The following is an 18,436-nucleotide window of genomic DNA, read 5'->3' as shown; positions in this document are numbered from 1 at the left end:
TCTCATGGATAAGAGTAGGATTATGAACGTCGCATGGATTATTTTAAAGATTTATTTAAATAATAAAATATATTATAAATAACAATACTTAACACTATTATACTTAACATTACATATTTTATTAAAAGTTAACAATTTTATACAAACTAAATTCACTATTTTTACGATTAAAGTCAGTACAAATAATGCACTCGCACTTAATATACTAATAAATAATGCACTTTATATACAAATAAATAAATTTTAAAATTAAAATTAAATTATAATGAATTTCTTAAATATATTTTTTTTTATATAAGTTAAATTAAGGAGCTAATTTTTGAATAAAATAGAAATGTTATGGTAATGATATATTGCGGGTCTATAATCATATATATATATATATATATATATATATATATATATATATATATATATATATAGGTAATAACAAATTGTCAAAAATCTATGTATTTGCTGTGCGATCAGGTGTTTTACACATAAAACCTAACTTCACGTATATTTTTTGACAGTTTTTACTACCAACTCATACGAAGATAGACCGTGACATAGAATTATCATAACATTTCTATTTTATCAGATAAAATTTTATCCTAAGTCTAAAATTTAAATATTCTACAAAATTAAATTGACAACAAAATTATAAATACTATATTTTTTGCATAATAAATTTACTTAAAATCTAAGTCAAACTAGTGGTGTATGGCTTGGTGCCTTAAGGCAAATTGCTGGAACTTTTGGTACCGTAATGAAATGTTCGAGAAATTTTAAACGTTTTCAAATATATTATTACAAATACTGCAACTTTTGTTATTTTTGCTATCTTGTTATGTCTGAGCAAATCAAATGTAAATCATAAATAAATCAATTTATCTCCAGAACATTAACAATCGTCATTTCAATTCGAAATCAATTTCAAAAAAAATAGTTGCCTAATTTACACTAAATTGAAAAATTTGTCACAAGTCTTGTATAGTCACAGTCTAAACGCATTTGCAAATAATTCTGTTTGACATTTTCACTTATACTGTGCTTAGCTTGGCGGCATTTTCACATTTTTCAATAGTTTTTTCACAAAATTGGAAAATTGGGTAAACATTTGTACCAGAGTGGCGCTTAGACTGTGCTTAGCCTGGGTATTTTTTTCAATTTTTATTCTAAATTTACAAAAATATTTTATGGAAAATAAAAAAAGATGTAATAATTTTTTATCCTCAAAAGCAATTGTTTTGTCAATACAAGCAGAAAGCTTTTAAGATCATTCAAATCGGATGCTTAGTTCACTCAAAAACTGCCATTTTTTGCACATTTAGCTCTGAATATCCAAAACGCCTGGGACTACCTTTGCCAAAAACTAATAGCCACTTTTCCCCGTCATTACGAACTAAATGTTTTATGGATCATATAAATCCGATGCTCCGTTCTCTCAAAAACTCGATTTGTATTTTGTGCACTCTTTGCTCCGTATCTCTGTAACGGCTGGACCTGCCTTTGCCAAAAGCTAATCAGCACATCTCCCTATCAATAGGGACCAAATGTCTTTTAAACCATTCAAATCGGTTGATCCGTGCGAAAAAATGTGGACATACAAAACACACACACACACACACGGACACACCCACTTAGTTTCTGAGGTATGCCTTTTAAAAAGTTCAGAAACCTTCAAAACGTCAAAACGCAAAAATTCTGCATTTTCGATTTTCGGTCCATTACTATAACTACCATACGGGAAGTTAATAATATTTTATTAGAACCTCATACACCAAAGCAATTTGCCTCAAGGCAAACTTAGTTACAACTCCATTATACAAGCCTAAAGAACCACATATCTTTTGTCTAGGCATCCTGCCAAAATCACAGGTTTTTAATTCCCAAATTCCCCAAATTGGCAACAATAAATAAAAAATCTGTTCACACACACACACACACACACATACACATACTTTTTCCAAATTTGGTCTCATTCGATTCAGAATAGCAGGAAACGTCCAGGAGAAAACATAAAATTAGCGAATCGGATTTTTTGATGAAAACATAAACTTCTCCTTCGGAAAGTTAATAAATGTCCAACTACAAATGAGATGAAGTAAAGCACATTGCTTTTAAAAATTCCTGTAATAATATAAGTTGGAAAATATAATGTAGAACGTATAAATACATATATAGCTTACATGTGACGGTATATAAGGTTAATTACTGTAAATAGTGAGTAAATAATTATAATTCAAGTTAAAGATTTGATATGACTTGTGGAGTTAATCAAGTTGTCAACTGAAAAAAAATAATAAACCTAATTCTTATATATTTGTGTTAAAGCATTTTCATAAAAATAAATGTTAACTGTTGTAATATATTATTTGTGATTAATCAGTAATTCTATAAATAATATTTTCTCTATCAGCTGTATTCTATGATGAATTTTAGCAAGTCCTTTATGGCTCTCAATTTTTCCTTTTTCAAAGTTCTAGCTTTGTAATATAATAACGACTATTGTATATTATTCAAACATTTTGGTCAACCTGGTACAGACTTTCTTATATTAATAGCTTTAAAATACGTATCTTCATTAAAGGCACATTTAAATTATATAGGATTGGCTTATATAAGATTTCTAACTTTATGCAGCGTATTTTAAGCAAATTTACTGGACACTCTGTAATGGTTACTTTTCTGTTAGTGATTGTTCTAATGGCTTTGTTGATAAAAAAATCTTCGTGGAATATTTGGATTAACTAAAATAGCTCTTTCCTTTTACATGTTTTTATTATATTGTACCAATTATCTAGTGAAAAAATGTCTCGATTTTTTTTGCACGTGACTCAATAATCTAGTCAATAGGTAAATAGCTATTTCCACTGACCAGAAATTTCATTTCAATTGACTTAGCTCTTATTTCCGTATTTTAAACAAGTTTCAATAAACTTAAGACAGTTTTAATATTTCTGTTTTGCCGGGTACACGAATTTTAGTATTTAGTATGTAAACATCCTTTAGAGACTCTACAGTTTTTTGCCAAACAATCTTAGGGTTTATGTTTTTATCAAATTCTTATTTGTGATTCATGAAACCCGAAAACCGGTCCAGCCGGAACATATGCACTACAAAATGGAGTTAATCAAAATGTCTTCTGAAATAAATGACTTATTATTCAGAGGTAAAAAAAAAATTATGTTTCACAGTGTTAATTTTCATTATTCCGAAAAGTCATTATTATCACTAACAGTTATGATTACACTGAGTACTTTCGCACGAATATCTCAGTTTTTTCAAAAAATGGAGTTAGTCGATGTGTGCACTGAGCGGCTCAAATTTCATTTTGGTACCAACCTAGATACACTATCATAAGGTGTGTCTTTTAAGTATTTATACGAACCGCTACCACCACCGTTGCCGACTGGTGCACCTCCAAAAGTTTTCTTATTGACCAGCTCTCTATTACTACCGTTGGAGGACGAATTACTACCATTGGTAACCAGTCTACCAACAGATGCTGAAGTACAGGTAACCGTTGAAGAAGAAGTTGAAGCTGGTGGTGTTGCTGCTTGGGTTGATGCATCTACGTGGTGGACGGACTTGGAACGCAAAATTGATGACGAATCTTGGTAAAAGATTTATAGTAAGAAAACAAGGCATTCAAGCAAGGTAAGTAGATAAATAAACTTTATCTATTTTCTAATCTAAACTTTATTATTTTTCCTTTCCCTTACCGCCATCTAGCGTTTGCTGCGACTTGGAGATACCATTGAAAGAACCTCCGTGCTTCCTCAACTTTCTTTCGTCCCCTGAAATCCTAGGCAAAGGTGATTCTGGCCTGATATCAATGGATCCATAACCACTATCAGCTTTGAATCGACCATTATCGGTTGCCTGAGGATAGGAAAAATAGTATAAAAATCCAGTAAGTTTGTAATACAAACGGTGCGTCCCTGAGAGCTCTTGGAATTTCATACTTATGTTTGTGTGTTATATGAAATACATAGAAGTGTGTGTGTTTATTTAATTTTAATAAAATTTTTAGTGTTGGGTAAATCAATTTTAGTACTTGGGGTTATAATATACACATTCAGGAACAATTTTGGAAAATTGCAAGGTTGTGGTACAAACGGTGCGTCCCTGAGAGCTCTCTGAATTTCATACTTATATTTGTGTGCTATATAGAATACATAGAAGTGTGTTCGTGTTTTTATTTGTAATAAAATATTTCGTATTATGTACATCAAAATTAGTATTTGGTGCTATAGTAGACACTTTTAGGATAATTTTAAAAAAATTGCAAGGTTGTTGTGCAGACGGCGTGTCCCCGAGAGCTCTTGATATTTGATACTTATGTTTGCGTGCTACATGAAATATATAGAAGTGTGTGCGTATTTTTATTTTTAATAAAATTTGTGGTATTGTGTGAATCAATTTTAGAATTTGTTACTACAGTAGACTTATCGAAGTATAGTTTTGGAAAATTGCAAGGTTGTAGTACAAACGGTGCGTCCCTGAGAGCTCTTGGAATTTCATACTTATGTTTGTGTGCTATATAAAATACATAGAAGTGTGTGCGTGTTTTTGTTTTTAATAAAATATTGTGTATTGTGTGAATCAATTTTAGTATTTGTTGTTATTCTAGACATATTTAAGGATAATTTTGGAAAATTGCAAAGTTGTTGTACAAACGGTGTGTCCCTGAGAGCTCTTGGAATTATATACTTATGTTTGTGTGCTATATGAAATACATAAAAGTGTATGCGTGTTTTTATTTTTAATAAAATATTTGGTATTGTGTACTTAAAAATTGGTATTTGGTGCTATAGTAGACACTTTCAGGATTTTTTTTGGAAAATTGCAAGGCTGTAGTGCAAAACGGTGCGTCCCTAAGCACTCTTGGAATTTTATACTTATGTTTGTGTGCTATATAAAATATGTAGAAGCATGTGCGTATATTTAATTTTAATAAAAATTTTGATGTTGTATGAATAAATTTAAGTATTTCGCGCTACAGTAGACACCTTTAGGAAATTTTTTGAAAAATTGCAAGGTTGTAGTATAAACGGTGCGTCCCTGAGAGCTCTTGGAATTTGATACTTATGTTTATGTGCTATATAAAATATGTAGAAGTGTGTGCGTGTTTTTATTTTTAATAAAATATCTGGTATTGTGTACCTCAAACTTAGTATTTGTTGCTATAGTAGGCACTTTTAAGAAATTTTTTGGGAAATTGCAAGGTTGTAGTACAAACGGTGTGTCCCTAAGCACACTTGGAATTTAATACTTATGTTTGTAGACAATATAAAATACATAGAAGTGTGTGCGTGTTTTTATTTTTAGCAATTAGTATTGTTGCTATAGTAGACACTTTTAGAATTTCTTTTGGAAAATTTCAAGGTCGTAGTGCAAACTGTGCGTTCCGGGGAGCTCCTTGAATTTTATACTTATGTTTATGTACATTGTCAAACACAAACCAGTGTGTGCGTGTATTTATTTTTAATAAAATACCTGGTATTATTTAAATCAATTTTAGTATGTACTATTATAATATATACTCCAAACAATAATTTTGTGAAATTACAAGGTTGTAGTACGAACGGTGCGTCACAAAAGCTCTTCAAAATGTATGTATCATGTTTATATATACGATGACATACAAATCAGTTTGTGCGTATATTCATTTTTAATAAAATAATTGGTACTGAGTAAAAAATTTTAGTATTCATAAATATAATATATACTTTGCAGAATAATTTTGGAAAATTACAAGGTTGTAGCACAAGCGATGCGTCCCTAAGTGCTTTTCGAATTGCATACTTAGATTCATATGTACTGTAAAATGTTAACCAGTGTGTGCGAATATTTAATTTTAATAACATATCTGGCATTAATAAAATCAATTGAAGTATAAGTAAATATAATATATACTTCTAGAAATAACTACGACAAATTACAAGGTTGTTGCTCAAACGGTGCATCCCTAACAACCCTTTGAATTCGATACTTCTGCTCATATTTACTGTAAAGTACAGAGCAGCGTGTACGTCTATTTAATTTTAATAAATGAACTCGTATTGCGTTAATCAATTTTAATATTTGTTATCATAATATACATATCCAAAAATAACTTTGGTGAATTACATAGTTGTAGAACAAACGGTGTGTCCCTGTGAGCTTTTTGAAATCGGTACTTATGAATATGTTCATTGGAACATACAAACTAGTGCGTGGGTATAATTGATTTTAACAAAATAACTAGTAATTTGTAAATCAATTTCACTCTTTGTTGTCATAATATACACGTTACAGAATAATTTTGGCTAACTACAAAGTTGTGGTACGAACGGTGCGTCCCTAAGACCTCTTCAAATCCGAGACATTGTGTAATACAAACCAGTGCGCATGTACTTATTTTTATAGATATAAAACCAATATATTTATTATAAAAGCGTTTTTTGGACAAAACATAAGCAAAACGATTAAACCAGCGATACTCAACCTTGTTTATCAAGGGGGGCCACTTGCAACGGTCATCCAGGCCGCAACTGATATGTAAACAAATAAACATTAAAATTTATCCTTTTACTAATTGAGTATTGCTGATTATAAATTTTAATTCAAATAATAATTATTATTAAACTTTAAATTAATAAAAATTATTATTTTTAATTTTACCTTTGAAATATTGTCGGCGTACACTTCGCCCGTTCTCGGATTTATGTGTTTGCTGTTTCTATGTTGGCGCCTTTGTTCGCTGCGACTATCTTCACGCTGGTGGTTATTGTTGACAGTTTGCAAAACTGCAGGGAAGTGCATGGCCGCCATTTGGTTGTTTTCTTGGGTTTGATGATTAGCGTTTTCTTCTTCCTGGTAAAAGAAAAAGATAGAAGAAATAAGTAATAACTAGTGGTGTGTGGCATCGTGCCTTAAGACAAATTGCTGGAACTTCCAGTAGAGTAATAAAATATTCGAAAAATTTCAAACGTTTTCAAATATATTATTACAAATATTGTAACTTTCATCATTTTTGCTATCTTGTTTGTTATATCTGAGCAAATCAAATGTAAATTATAAATAAATCAATTTATCTCCAGAACATTAACAATCGTCATTTTCGATTTCGAATTCAATTTCAAGAAAATAGTTGCCTAATTTACACAAAATTGAAAAAGTGCTCCCGTTTAGTCACAGTCTAAACGCATTTGCAACAATTCTGGGCGACATTTTCACTTATACTGTGCTTAACTTGGCACTTTTTGCCCCGTATCTTCGGAACGGCTAGACCTGCCTTCGCTAAAAACCAATCAGTACGTCTCCATATCAATACGAATCGAATGTTTTTTGAATTATTCAAATCGGTTGATCCGTGTTCCCGAAATCGTCGACGAAAATTTGTATCCGCACACACACACACGCACACACACGCACACACACACACATACACACACATACATCCATTTTTTTAAGGTATGCCAAAATGTTCAGAAGGTTTTGAAACGTAAAGATATATAAAAAATTTCATTTTCGATTTTTTTTGCGATTACCATAACTTGCCTACGGAAAGTTAATAATAAATAAAATAGGTATAAGTGTAACAAAATCTCAAGACTATTGGTTCCACACACATAAATAAATGTTTCATTAAACAAATCATCAGCGACTTTTTTTTATTATACTACCATAAAATTCTACTCTTCAAGACCTATTCACAGACATATCACAACCCCATCACAAATTGCCTAAAAGACTTTGTATTTTTGCCATAGTATTCCATTAGCAAGTATTGTTTTTCAATATACAAACTGCACAAAACAAGGCACTGCGACTAACACTGAACAAAACCAGAGACTCAATAATAAGACATTACTACTTAACAAAACTTGCACAAAAAAGACTGACGTCTCGACAGTATACAATTACATTAAAAGGCTTACTGACAATTTTTACTTCAAACTACAAAACGTAACAAAGTTGTTAAAGTTACGTAACAAGTGTGACGTTACTAGTTGACGTTACGTGATGAGAAAAATTACAGCTAGAATTATTTTAATTTAAAAGTTTATTCGATTAAACAAATCATCAGCGATTTTTTTTATTTTACTACTATAAAATTCTTCTTTTCGAGACCTTTTAATAGACATATACGTAACGTCACACTTGTTACGTCAACTTTAATAATTTTGTTACGTTTTGTAGTTTGAAGTAAAAATTGTCAGTAAGCCTTTTAATATAAATGTATACTGTCGAGACGTCAGTCTTTTTCTGTACAAGTTTTGTTAAGTATTAATGTCTTGTTATTGAGTCTCTGGTTTTGTTCAGTGTTAGTCGCAGTGCTTTGTTTTGTGCAGTTTGTATATTGAAAAACAATACTTGCTAATGGAAAACTATGGCAAAAATACAAAGTCTTTTAGGCAATTTGTGATGGGGTTGTGATATATCTATGAATAGGTCTTGAAAAGTAGAATTTTATGGTAATAAAAAAAAACGTTGATGATATCGGCAAGTCACCCTCACCTCGACTTCTTCTTCCGTAATAACACTACTCTGTATCCAATCCCTGATGCGCTCCTTTTTGGCGGCCCTGTCGACTACAGTTTCAATTCCATATTCGCTCAAAGTGTGCAAAAGCCTATTTTTTTCCTCCAGGTTGCTATGGAAACTGTACATTGATGGACACAACTCATCATCATCATAATCTGCAAAAAAGGAGACATCAAAATTATATTTCTTATCATAAATCTATTACCAGTTTTTGGTGTCTTACATTCGCTGGCTTTGTCTCCGGCGGTTTTGGTCAACCATCTGTCCTCCAGAAATTTGGACAAGTCTCCGAGGCCACTTGGCCTTTTTTCCACTCTTGGTTCTAAAAATCTTCTAAACATCCTTTGAGCCTTTGATGTTAAAAGTTTGAAGAGCTTGGGTTGTCTTCGTAATGGTATTGTGCTGCAGTGCCACGTATTGTACCTGATAAAACAATAACATTATCAGTACAACTTGTTGAGTTCTGAAATCTAACCTCCAAATGGCCTTAACGCCAAATAACAATATTATCTCAAGTTCAACTTTTTGTAGTCACTAATGATAACATATGCCTAAAATCCAACTAAATTTAACTCAATTCTTCGACGTTTGTGCCATTTGGAGGTTAGGTTTTATGTGTAAGACTAGCTTTTTGGACCTTCGCGACTACCAACACTTGTGGTTGTTTCACAAGACCAAAAACCAAACATAACTATATTTATTCAGAAATAAATATATTTCATCTTAAATTGGACCTTAAGTTCTTACTTTAGGTATCTAGGATCATCCTGAGCAGCCTTTTGCCAAGGTAGACAACCTGTGAGACAGACAAAGACGACGATGCGATGATTTACACATAAAACCTAACCTCCAAATGTCTCAAATGTCAAATAATGTTATTATAGGTGCTAGTCACTTATGATAACACATGCGTGAAGTACAACTAAAATTTTACTGAATGCTCTGACGTTTGTGCCATTTGGAGGTTAGGTTTCATGTGTAAGGCAAACTTTTTGGACCTTCGCGACTACCAATACATTGTGGTTGATACACAAAAGAGACCAAAATCATAACATAATTATAATTATTCGAAAATAAATATATATCATCCTTATTTGGACCCTAAGTTCTTACTTTAGGTATCTAGGATCATCCTGAGCAGCCTTTTGCCAAGGTAGACAACCTGTGAGACAAACGAAGACGACGATGCCAAATTGCCAAACATCGTGTGAGGTACTGGCTCTGAAAAAAGTACACAAAAATTGAAACTGACTAAGAAAATGTAAAAAAATTGGTGTCAAACGATACAGAATGACTTGAAACGTTAAAAATCTACAGCTGCTGCAATTTGTTTTGCAACTTTCTTCGAAACCAAGTCTCATATTTAAAGCTTTAAAGTCAATTTAAAAGTCATTTATTTGTCTAGTAGTAATGTTTTGTTATTGGTTTCCTTGATGTGTTCAGTGTTAGTCGTAGTGCTTTGTTTTGTGTAGTCTGTATTTTGAGAAATAAAGTTGAACAAATCAAATTATCTGGTAAAAATACAAAGACTTCGTGTGCTAAACATCGTGTGAAGTGTTAGCCCTAAACAAATACACAAAAATTAAAACGAGGTAAATTAAATGAAAAAACAAATCTGTGTCAAAGGATTCAGAATGACTTGAAACGTCAAAAATTTAAAGATGTTGCAATTTGTTCTCCAACTTTTTTCAAGTGCAAGTCTCAAATTTAAAGTTAAGTTGAATTTTTTATTTATTGATTAGTAATATCTCGGTATAGATTTGTTTAGTAGATAAATCAAATGAAAAAACAAATCGGTGTCAAACGATTCAGAATGACTTGAAACCTAAAAAATCTACAGCTGCTGTAATTTATTTTGGTAACTTTCTTCAAATGCAAGTCTCAAATTTAAAGTTAAGCTAAATTATTCATTTGCCGAGTAGTAATGTCTTGTAAATTGAGTGAATTAACTAAAAAAACAAATAAGAGTCAAACGATTCAGAATTACTTGTAACCAATGTAAGCAACCAATTAGCTGAATATGGTAACTTAACTATTTTATTCGCCTACAATTCATTGCAAAACATTTTAATTTTTTGACTAAATTATTAAATTTTGTGTTCAGTCTTGTCCAGTAAAATTGTTTTGTCATTGGTTTTCTTAATTTGTTAAGTGCTAGTCGTAGTGCTTTGTTTTGTGTAGTCGGTAATTAGAGAAATAAAGTTAAGCATATCGAATTTTCTGGTAAAAACACCGAGCTTTCAGGAAGTTAATAACAAATGAACTAAATTCAAATTATAATAATTCTGCCTGTGATTTTTCTGATTACGTAACCTCAACTTGTTACGTAACATTATCGACTTTGTTACGTTTCGTAGTTTTACATAATAATTTTCAGTAAACATTTTTATGTAATTGTATACATTCGATACCTCAGACTATATGTACATAAGTTTTATTAAGCAGTGATATATTGTTATTGTGTTTCTTTTTTCATCAGTGCAAGTCGCAGTGCTTTGTTTTGTGCAGTCTGTATATTGGAAAATTAGTATTGGAAACTTAGTAAATCAAATACTCTGGTGAAAATACAAAGATTTTAAGGAAGTTAATAACAGGTAACTAAAATATTTCTATCTGTGTTCTTTTCCAGTTGTTACGTAACGTATCATTTCAAGTTGTTACGTAACATTAATGGTTTTGTTACGTTTTGTAGGTTGACCTAAAAATTTTCAGTAACCCTTTTAATGTAATTGCATACTTTCGACACGTCAGTATATTTTGTACAAGTTTTGTTAAGTATTAATGTCTTGTTATTGAATCTCTGGTTTTGTTCAGTGTTAGTCGCAGCGCTTTGTTTTGTGTAGTTTGTAAAATAAAGTTAGCAAATCGAATACTCTGGTAAAAACACGAAGTCTTTCAGAAAGTTAATTATAAATAAATAGTAAAATTAAAATAAAAAAATATGTTTGTGCTTTTCTAGGTTACGTAATTTCTATGTGTATCATTACTGTTTTGTGTTATGTAATATTAACATTTACTTGTAATAGGAAGTAAGCCTTTTAACTTTATTCTATACTGCATTGTATACTAAGATGTATAAATTTTGACGAGAAATAATGTCTTGTTATTGCGTCTCAGTACCTCAGTGCTTTGTTTTGTGTAGTCTGTATTTTGGGAAATACATTTAGTAAATCGAAAACTGTATTAGAAACTCAAAGTCTTCAAGGTAATAAATTGTATCTCTGAACTAAAATTATTATATCTATGTTTTTCTAAGTTACGTAACATCAACGTAACAAAATTGTTCCGTAACATTAGCAATTTCACTACATTTCGCAGTCTACCTTGCAAAAATATTTTCCAAAATTCAAAAATGTTTTATTACAAAACAAACGATTTCTAATTCTTTTATCATTTACTGACTTGTAAGAATCATCCGTCTCCGTCCTCAGCACCTCTGGCGGCGAATACGGCAACCACTCGTTTCGCCTTCGTACAGTGGCGCCGACTTTGCGAGTTTCGCCGAAGTCGCACAACTTGACTCGGGAGAAATCGGATTTGAAAACTAGAATGTTATCTAATTTTACATCCCTAATAAAATAGATAGATTATTAAAATTAATAGAAATTTTATTTATGTAAAAAAGTTTTTTTAGAAAAATTAAGTAAAAATTTATAGACCAATTTTTGTATAACAAACTAATGTTGTGGCAAGGCCATGTTATGAAGAACTTTCCTTACTAAATATTGACAAAGCCATGTAGTTACTGTGCAGTCAGGCGTTTTTCTCAAGATACAATAGAAAACCTAACCTAGAAACTGCTCAAATGTCAAAAAAAAAAACAATGTTAGGTAACAGGGTCTTTCTGACTCAGCTTTATAACATGACGTTGACGTTGTAGTTTATGTGTAAAACGCCTAAATACACAGCAAATACATTATGACAGTATTCAGCATATGACATTTTGACAGTATTCAGATCATTTAGTAGAATAATGTATGGAAGTTGGAGCGTAACATGGCCTTGCCATAACATTTATCTGATTTGCGGCAGAATCGGGCCCTTAATCTAATTTTTTAAAAATATGATGAAATATGAATGTTTTTTTTTACCTGTGTACTAAATCTTTGGCGTGCAAAAAATCCAAAGCAGCTGCTATTTGTTTTGCAACTTTCTTCGAATGTAAATCTCCTATGCCATTTTCAGAAACATTTGAGGTTAGGTCACCTGAAAGTAATAAATAAATGAATTATTTTACTGCAATTTGATTTTAAAAATGTCATTATATACTGTCAGTACATCAGTCTGTTCGTGTAAGTGTTTTGTCAAGTAGAAATATTGCATTATTGGGACGTTCTCTTTGTTCAGTGCTAGTCACAGTGCTTTGTTTTGTGTAGTCTGTAGTTTGCGTAAGTTTGTATTTGATGTAAAACGTATAGTAGAGTCGATCTTTTTTTTAATTACAATATTTATTACAACTGTTGAATAATTTAACATCTAGCAATATAATATTTAAATATATAAACATAAATTTAAATAAATAAGAGTACAAAGGATAGAATTTACATTAAAATGATAGCCGTAGTATGATGATTTAATATAAAATAAAAGCAAATAATAATGAAAATAAAATTAATAAATAAAATAAATAAAATTTCTGAATAATAGGATAATACTAGAAAAACAATAAAGTGGAATTAAAACAATAAGTGACAGATAATAATAAATATAACAAAATAACAATATTAGAAATAATAAAATAATAAGATAATAATAATAATAAGATAATAATAATAATAATAATAATAATAATAATAATAATAATAATAATAATAATAATAATAATAATAGAGTCGATCTGATTAGTTTTATTCTATAAATTAGTTAAATGTAGTAATGTTTCATTATAGGGACGTTCGTTTTGTGCAGTGCTAGTCACAGTGCTTTGTTTTGTGTAGTCTGTGAATTTTTTAAGTTTGTAATTGATGTAAAGCATATAATAGAGTCGATCTGATTAGTTTTATTCCATAAATTAGTTAAATGTAGTAATGTTTTATTATAGAGACGCTCTCTTTGTTCAGTGTTAGTCACAGCGCTTTGTTTTGTGTAGTCTGTAGTAATGTTTCATTATAGGCGCTCTCTCTTTGTTCAGTGTTAGTCGCAGCGCTTTATTGTGTGAAAAGCGTATAGTAGAGTCGATCTGATTAGTTTTATTCTATAAATTAGTTAAATGTAGTAATGTTTCATTATAGGGACGCTCGCTTTGTTCAGTGTTAGTCGCAGCGCTTTATTTTGTGTAGTCTGTAGTTTTCGCACGTTTGTATTTGATGTAAAACGTATTGTAGAGTCGATCTGATTAGTTTTATTCCATGAATTAATTAAATGTAGTAATGTTTCATTACAGCGACGCTCGCTTTGTTTAGTGCAAGTCACAGCGCTTTGTTTTGTGTGGTCTGTGGTTTCCGTAAGTTTTTGTAATTGATGTAAAGCGTATAGTAGAGTCGATCTGATTAGTTTTATTCTATAATTTAGTTAAATGTAAAAATGCTTCATTACAGGGACGCTCGCTTTGTTCAGTGCTAGTCACAGCGCTTTGTTTTGTGTAGTCTGTAGTTTCCGTAAGTTCGTATTTGATGTAAAGCGTATAGTAGAGTCGATCTGATTAGTTTTATTCTATAAATTAGTTAAATGTAGTAATGTTATATTATAAAAACGCCGGCTTTGTTCAGTGCTAGTGACAGCGCTTTGTTTTGTGTAGTCTGTAGTTTGCGTAAGTTTGTATTTGATGTAAAACGTATAATAGATAACGTATAATAGTTTCATTCTACTTAAAAATTAATTATTACCTAAAGGTGCATACTCTTGTGAGAAGACATAAAATCCAGCAGTTTCAAAAGCAACATCGTAGGTTGTGATCACGTTTTTATGTTGACCAAGGTGCAAACCGTAGTGGAATTCTCTGAAAAATATTTAAAAAAAACATGCATTACTACAAATATTGTTTAAAGTTAATTTTATGTAACAGCTGCAACGTTGCGGTTGCGTAAACTAGACAACTTCAATTTAAAATTTTAAATATGTAAACTACAATTTTGCTATTAGTATTGTATCATTATTAGGTCCCTTAATGAGTTCTGTGCAAGTCACAGTGCTTTGTTTTGTGTAGTCTGTAGTTTAAATACAATTTTCAATTTATCTCGTCGATTTATATAATTGATGTTCGTATAGTTTTGTCGTCGCCACGACGTCGTATTAAATCTTGTTATCCGTGCAAATATTTGGCACGACTTCAAAAATGTTTGAAGAAAGAAACAATGGATGGAGCAACAATATTCTCTTGATTCAAATTTGCAGGAGCTCAATCACAACATTAGTATATGAGCCAATGGTAAAAAAAAACTACTTTTTGATATAATTTTCATACATATATATCGTGTCATGTGGTGTTATAGATCGGGCGCTCAGGAAACGACTTGACCAATTTTAATACAATTTTTTAATCACATTGATTTAGGCAAGAATTATTTTTATACACCTTAGATTTTTTTGACAAATTTCTTTAATTTTAATTTGATTTACCAAAGCCTATCACGTATTTTTGTATTTTTTTCAAAATTTTATGGTGAAGTTGCGTTTGCAGGGCCAGTTAGTATATGTATGTATATATACATATACTAGCTGGCCCGGCCAAAATCGGTTTTCAGCCAAATTTTCCAAATAAAAATAATAATAAATATTTCAATTTATTATTTCGCACGTTTTGGCGCTGTATGCGTGTCGCCATTCAGTAAGTTCAAAAAAATTATACAATTTAAATATTTCACAAAAAACTATATATATATATATATATATATATATATATATACTAGTTGACCCGGCCAAAGATGTTTTTTTAATCAAATAGTCGAAATAAATATTTGATATTTACTTGAATTATTATTATTTATTTTATACCTTTTGACGCCCTGTGCAAGCCATCATTAAAAAAATTATAGAATTTAAATATTTTACAAAGAAACTACACATATATATATACTAGTTGATCCGGCAAAGCCAATTTTTCCAAACCAAATTATTGAAATAAAATCATGATTGGCATTTAAATTATTTTTTCGGACGTTTCGACGCTGTATGTGTGCCATCATTTAGCAAGATCAATAAAATTATAAAATTCAAGTATTTTACAAAAAATACTGTTCATATATACTAGCTGACCCGGCCAAAAACATTTTCTCAACCAATTTGTTGAAAGAATAAATAGAGAATTACTTCAATTATTTATTTTATACGTTTGGGCGTTATATGTGGGTCATCATAAACTTGGTTCTAAAAAATATACAGTTTAGGTATCTTACAATATATTTACTACATATATATAATAGCCGACCCGGGCGAAGAAAATTTTTCAAACAAATTATTTTATTAAAAAAATGATAGATGTTTTAGTTATTTATTTTGTACGTTTTGACGGCGAATGTGTGTCATGATTAAACAAGTTTTTGAAATGATATTGTAATATATATTTTGCACTAAAGAAAAATAATTGCATTTAATTACACAAAAACACTTCAAAAATATATAATTCAATTATTTTGCAAACTTTCTAAAATCTCTATTTTTTCTCAAATATATCCATTATTTAAAACCAAACTTTTAAAAGATAAGATAAAACAAGATTCCGCAAATTTCCCAAGATCACATTTTTTTTCTAATAATCCCTGTATTTTGTATAAACAAAAGTATATATAATAGTTTTATGAACTATCTTAACTAAAATACATTTAAAAATAAATAGTTTTTAAAAACTATCTGAACGCAATTATTTTTTTTAATAAAAGAAGCATAAAACTTAAGACAGAGATAAAAGAATGCATATTATAAAAAAATAACAGATAAAAATGGTACACCAAGAAACAAAATTTAATTATAAATAAAGTTTGAAATAAAATTTAGTTCAAATAATAATAATATTCGAGCATATTTTCGACCGTTACCCGCACTATTCGCAAGTCTATACATTTGTTTTGCAATTTCGCGACGTCTGCATTTATTATTAGTACTTATCTTATCCCAGGCGTTATTATTCTAACATTTGATGCCAATAAATTTTATTGGAATTTATCACAAACACACACAAAAATACACACACGTAGAAATAATAATTCATTTAAAAAAAGAAATATTTTATCAGAACTTATGAGCTGTGTAAATGGGCAACCCAAATGGTTGTCCTATGCCTAGAGAGCCTCGTTTATAAAATAAATATTATAATATTTTTTAGTATAATATTATAATTTGTTTTAGAAATATATGTATTTTTTCTATTTACCTGAAAAAGTCCCTTAAAGATACATAGGGCTTAGGAAGGGCCTTCAAGACCATCTCAGTGTCTGTCCCTTTGTGTTCAACTAATAAAATTTTTCCAAACCAACCTTCGCCCACGATTTGCAAAATGTCGAATTCTTCTGCAAGACATACCTGAAAAAATAACCAAAATGCTAAAAAAATAATAAAAAAAATTTACTAACGAATTCATTTCATGATATATATCTTCTATGTTTAGTATAGTATAATAATAAGGCTGTGTAATTTAACAATAAATAAATTATTAAGTAGAAACGAAACATACATAAACAAAACCTAATCGAGCCAAGCAAGAATAAATTCATTCGAAGACATTTCATATTTATAAGAATCATATAAAACAACGCTTTTATTATATACAAATTCTTTAGAATTTAACTAACTTTAGATTTTTTGGCAAATTCAAATATTTAGAAAAATAGATTTAATAAATTTAATTATATTCATTTTCGATCATTAAAAAAGATAGATTTTCAAATAAATATTTTTTTCCCATTTTTTTTTTAATAAATTTAGTTTTTTTTGAAATTTTGACATATAGTTTGTTTTAATTTTGTTAAATTTTACACTCTTAACTCATTCTTTTTTTATAATATTATATTTTTTTGAAATTTGGTAAAATAAAGTTTTTTTCTGAAAGTTTGGGGAATTTTTCAGTTTTCTGCGCTTTTTGTTCCGTATTCTTTTTAATATTTTTTTTTTGAAATCATATAATAGATTTTGTTAATTTTGTGAAAATTTAGAGAACTTTGCACTTTTTGCTCGTATCTCCGAAACGCCTAGACCTGCCTTTGCCAAAAACTAATCAGCGCGTCATCTCATCAGTAAGAATCAAACGATATTTCAAAATTTTCTTATTCGATAGTTAGCAATTGTCTTATTGCCATAGCAAGTTTTCCGAGGAAATTCCATTTTTGGAAGGGGAGTACTGTGGCGGTGTTTTTACGATGCAGAGAAAACAAATGAGTCGTGACAGTTATGATCTGTTCATACGAACAGATTATTAAATTTATAAATTAATACTTTTGTAATAATTTTTATTGATTTAGTAAATAATCTAAATTTAGAGATAAACTATTAATATAATATAGCTTTTAATTTAATAGCTTTTTTACCTTTTCCAATTCAAATTCTCGTATCTTGTGTATGTTTCCTAGTTTCACAGCCATAACTCTCTGAAAAATAAAAATTATAAGATTATTTTCGAATAACCTTGCTCTCTTATCTTATTAAAAATTTGAAATAATATAAGAGAGCACATTAGGTATTTAGAGAGTTAATTAGCTATACATGAATAATTTCACTTATAATTTTTAAAATCGTTATTTAATATGATTAATATATTAGAGAAAATTGTTTAAAATTAAATTATCTATATTATTTTCTAATATTATGAATCCCTACAGCAACTCGGTATACTTTAAAACAGCAATTGAAGACAGAAAATGCTTCAGAGCTCTGAAAGTGCACTTATGATTATACACAAAAGTTTAATGAAATGGTGATTTGTTAATTATATCCCTTGTAACTTGTAAACCGTTGATCAAAAATAATTGAAATATTTGACAAAATTGTT

The 18,436-nt window shown here is 29.8% G+C and overlaps 1 protein-coding gene across 1 annotated transcript; it reads right to left on the bottom strand.

Moving 5' to 3' along the window:
• Positions 1-6,750: 6,750 nt before the first annotated feature.
• Positions 6,751-18,029, bottom strand: LOC113388453 (serine/threonine-protein kinase meng-po; the record flags this gene model as incomplete). Its single annotated transcript, XM_026625830.1, has 9 exons — positions 17,976-18,029; positions 16,826-16,974; positions 14,343-14,455; positions 12,609-12,723; positions 11,920-12,087; positions 9,631-9,738; positions 8,741-8,940; positions 8,497-8,672; positions 6,751-6,843 (listed from the first exon to the last, which is right to left on the bottom strand). Coding segments are annotated over exons 1-9 (1,176 nt in total), but the record flags the coding sequence as incomplete, so codon positions are not given.
• Positions 18,030-18,436: the final 407 nt, after the last annotated feature.

Source organism: Ctenocephalides felis, unplaced genomic scaffold (assembly GCF_003426905.1).
Source record: "Ctenocephalides felis isolate EL2017-DRISC unplaced genomic scaffold, ASM342690v1 CF-g0.4_SCAFFOLD_03572, whole genome shotgun sequence".
NCBI lineage: Eukaryota > Metazoa > Arthropoda > Insecta > Siphonaptera > Pulicidae > Ctenocephalides > Ctenocephalides felis.
The sequence above is the reverse complement of the archived record's forward strand: the minus strand, read 5'-3'. Positions and strand labels throughout refer to the sequence as shown.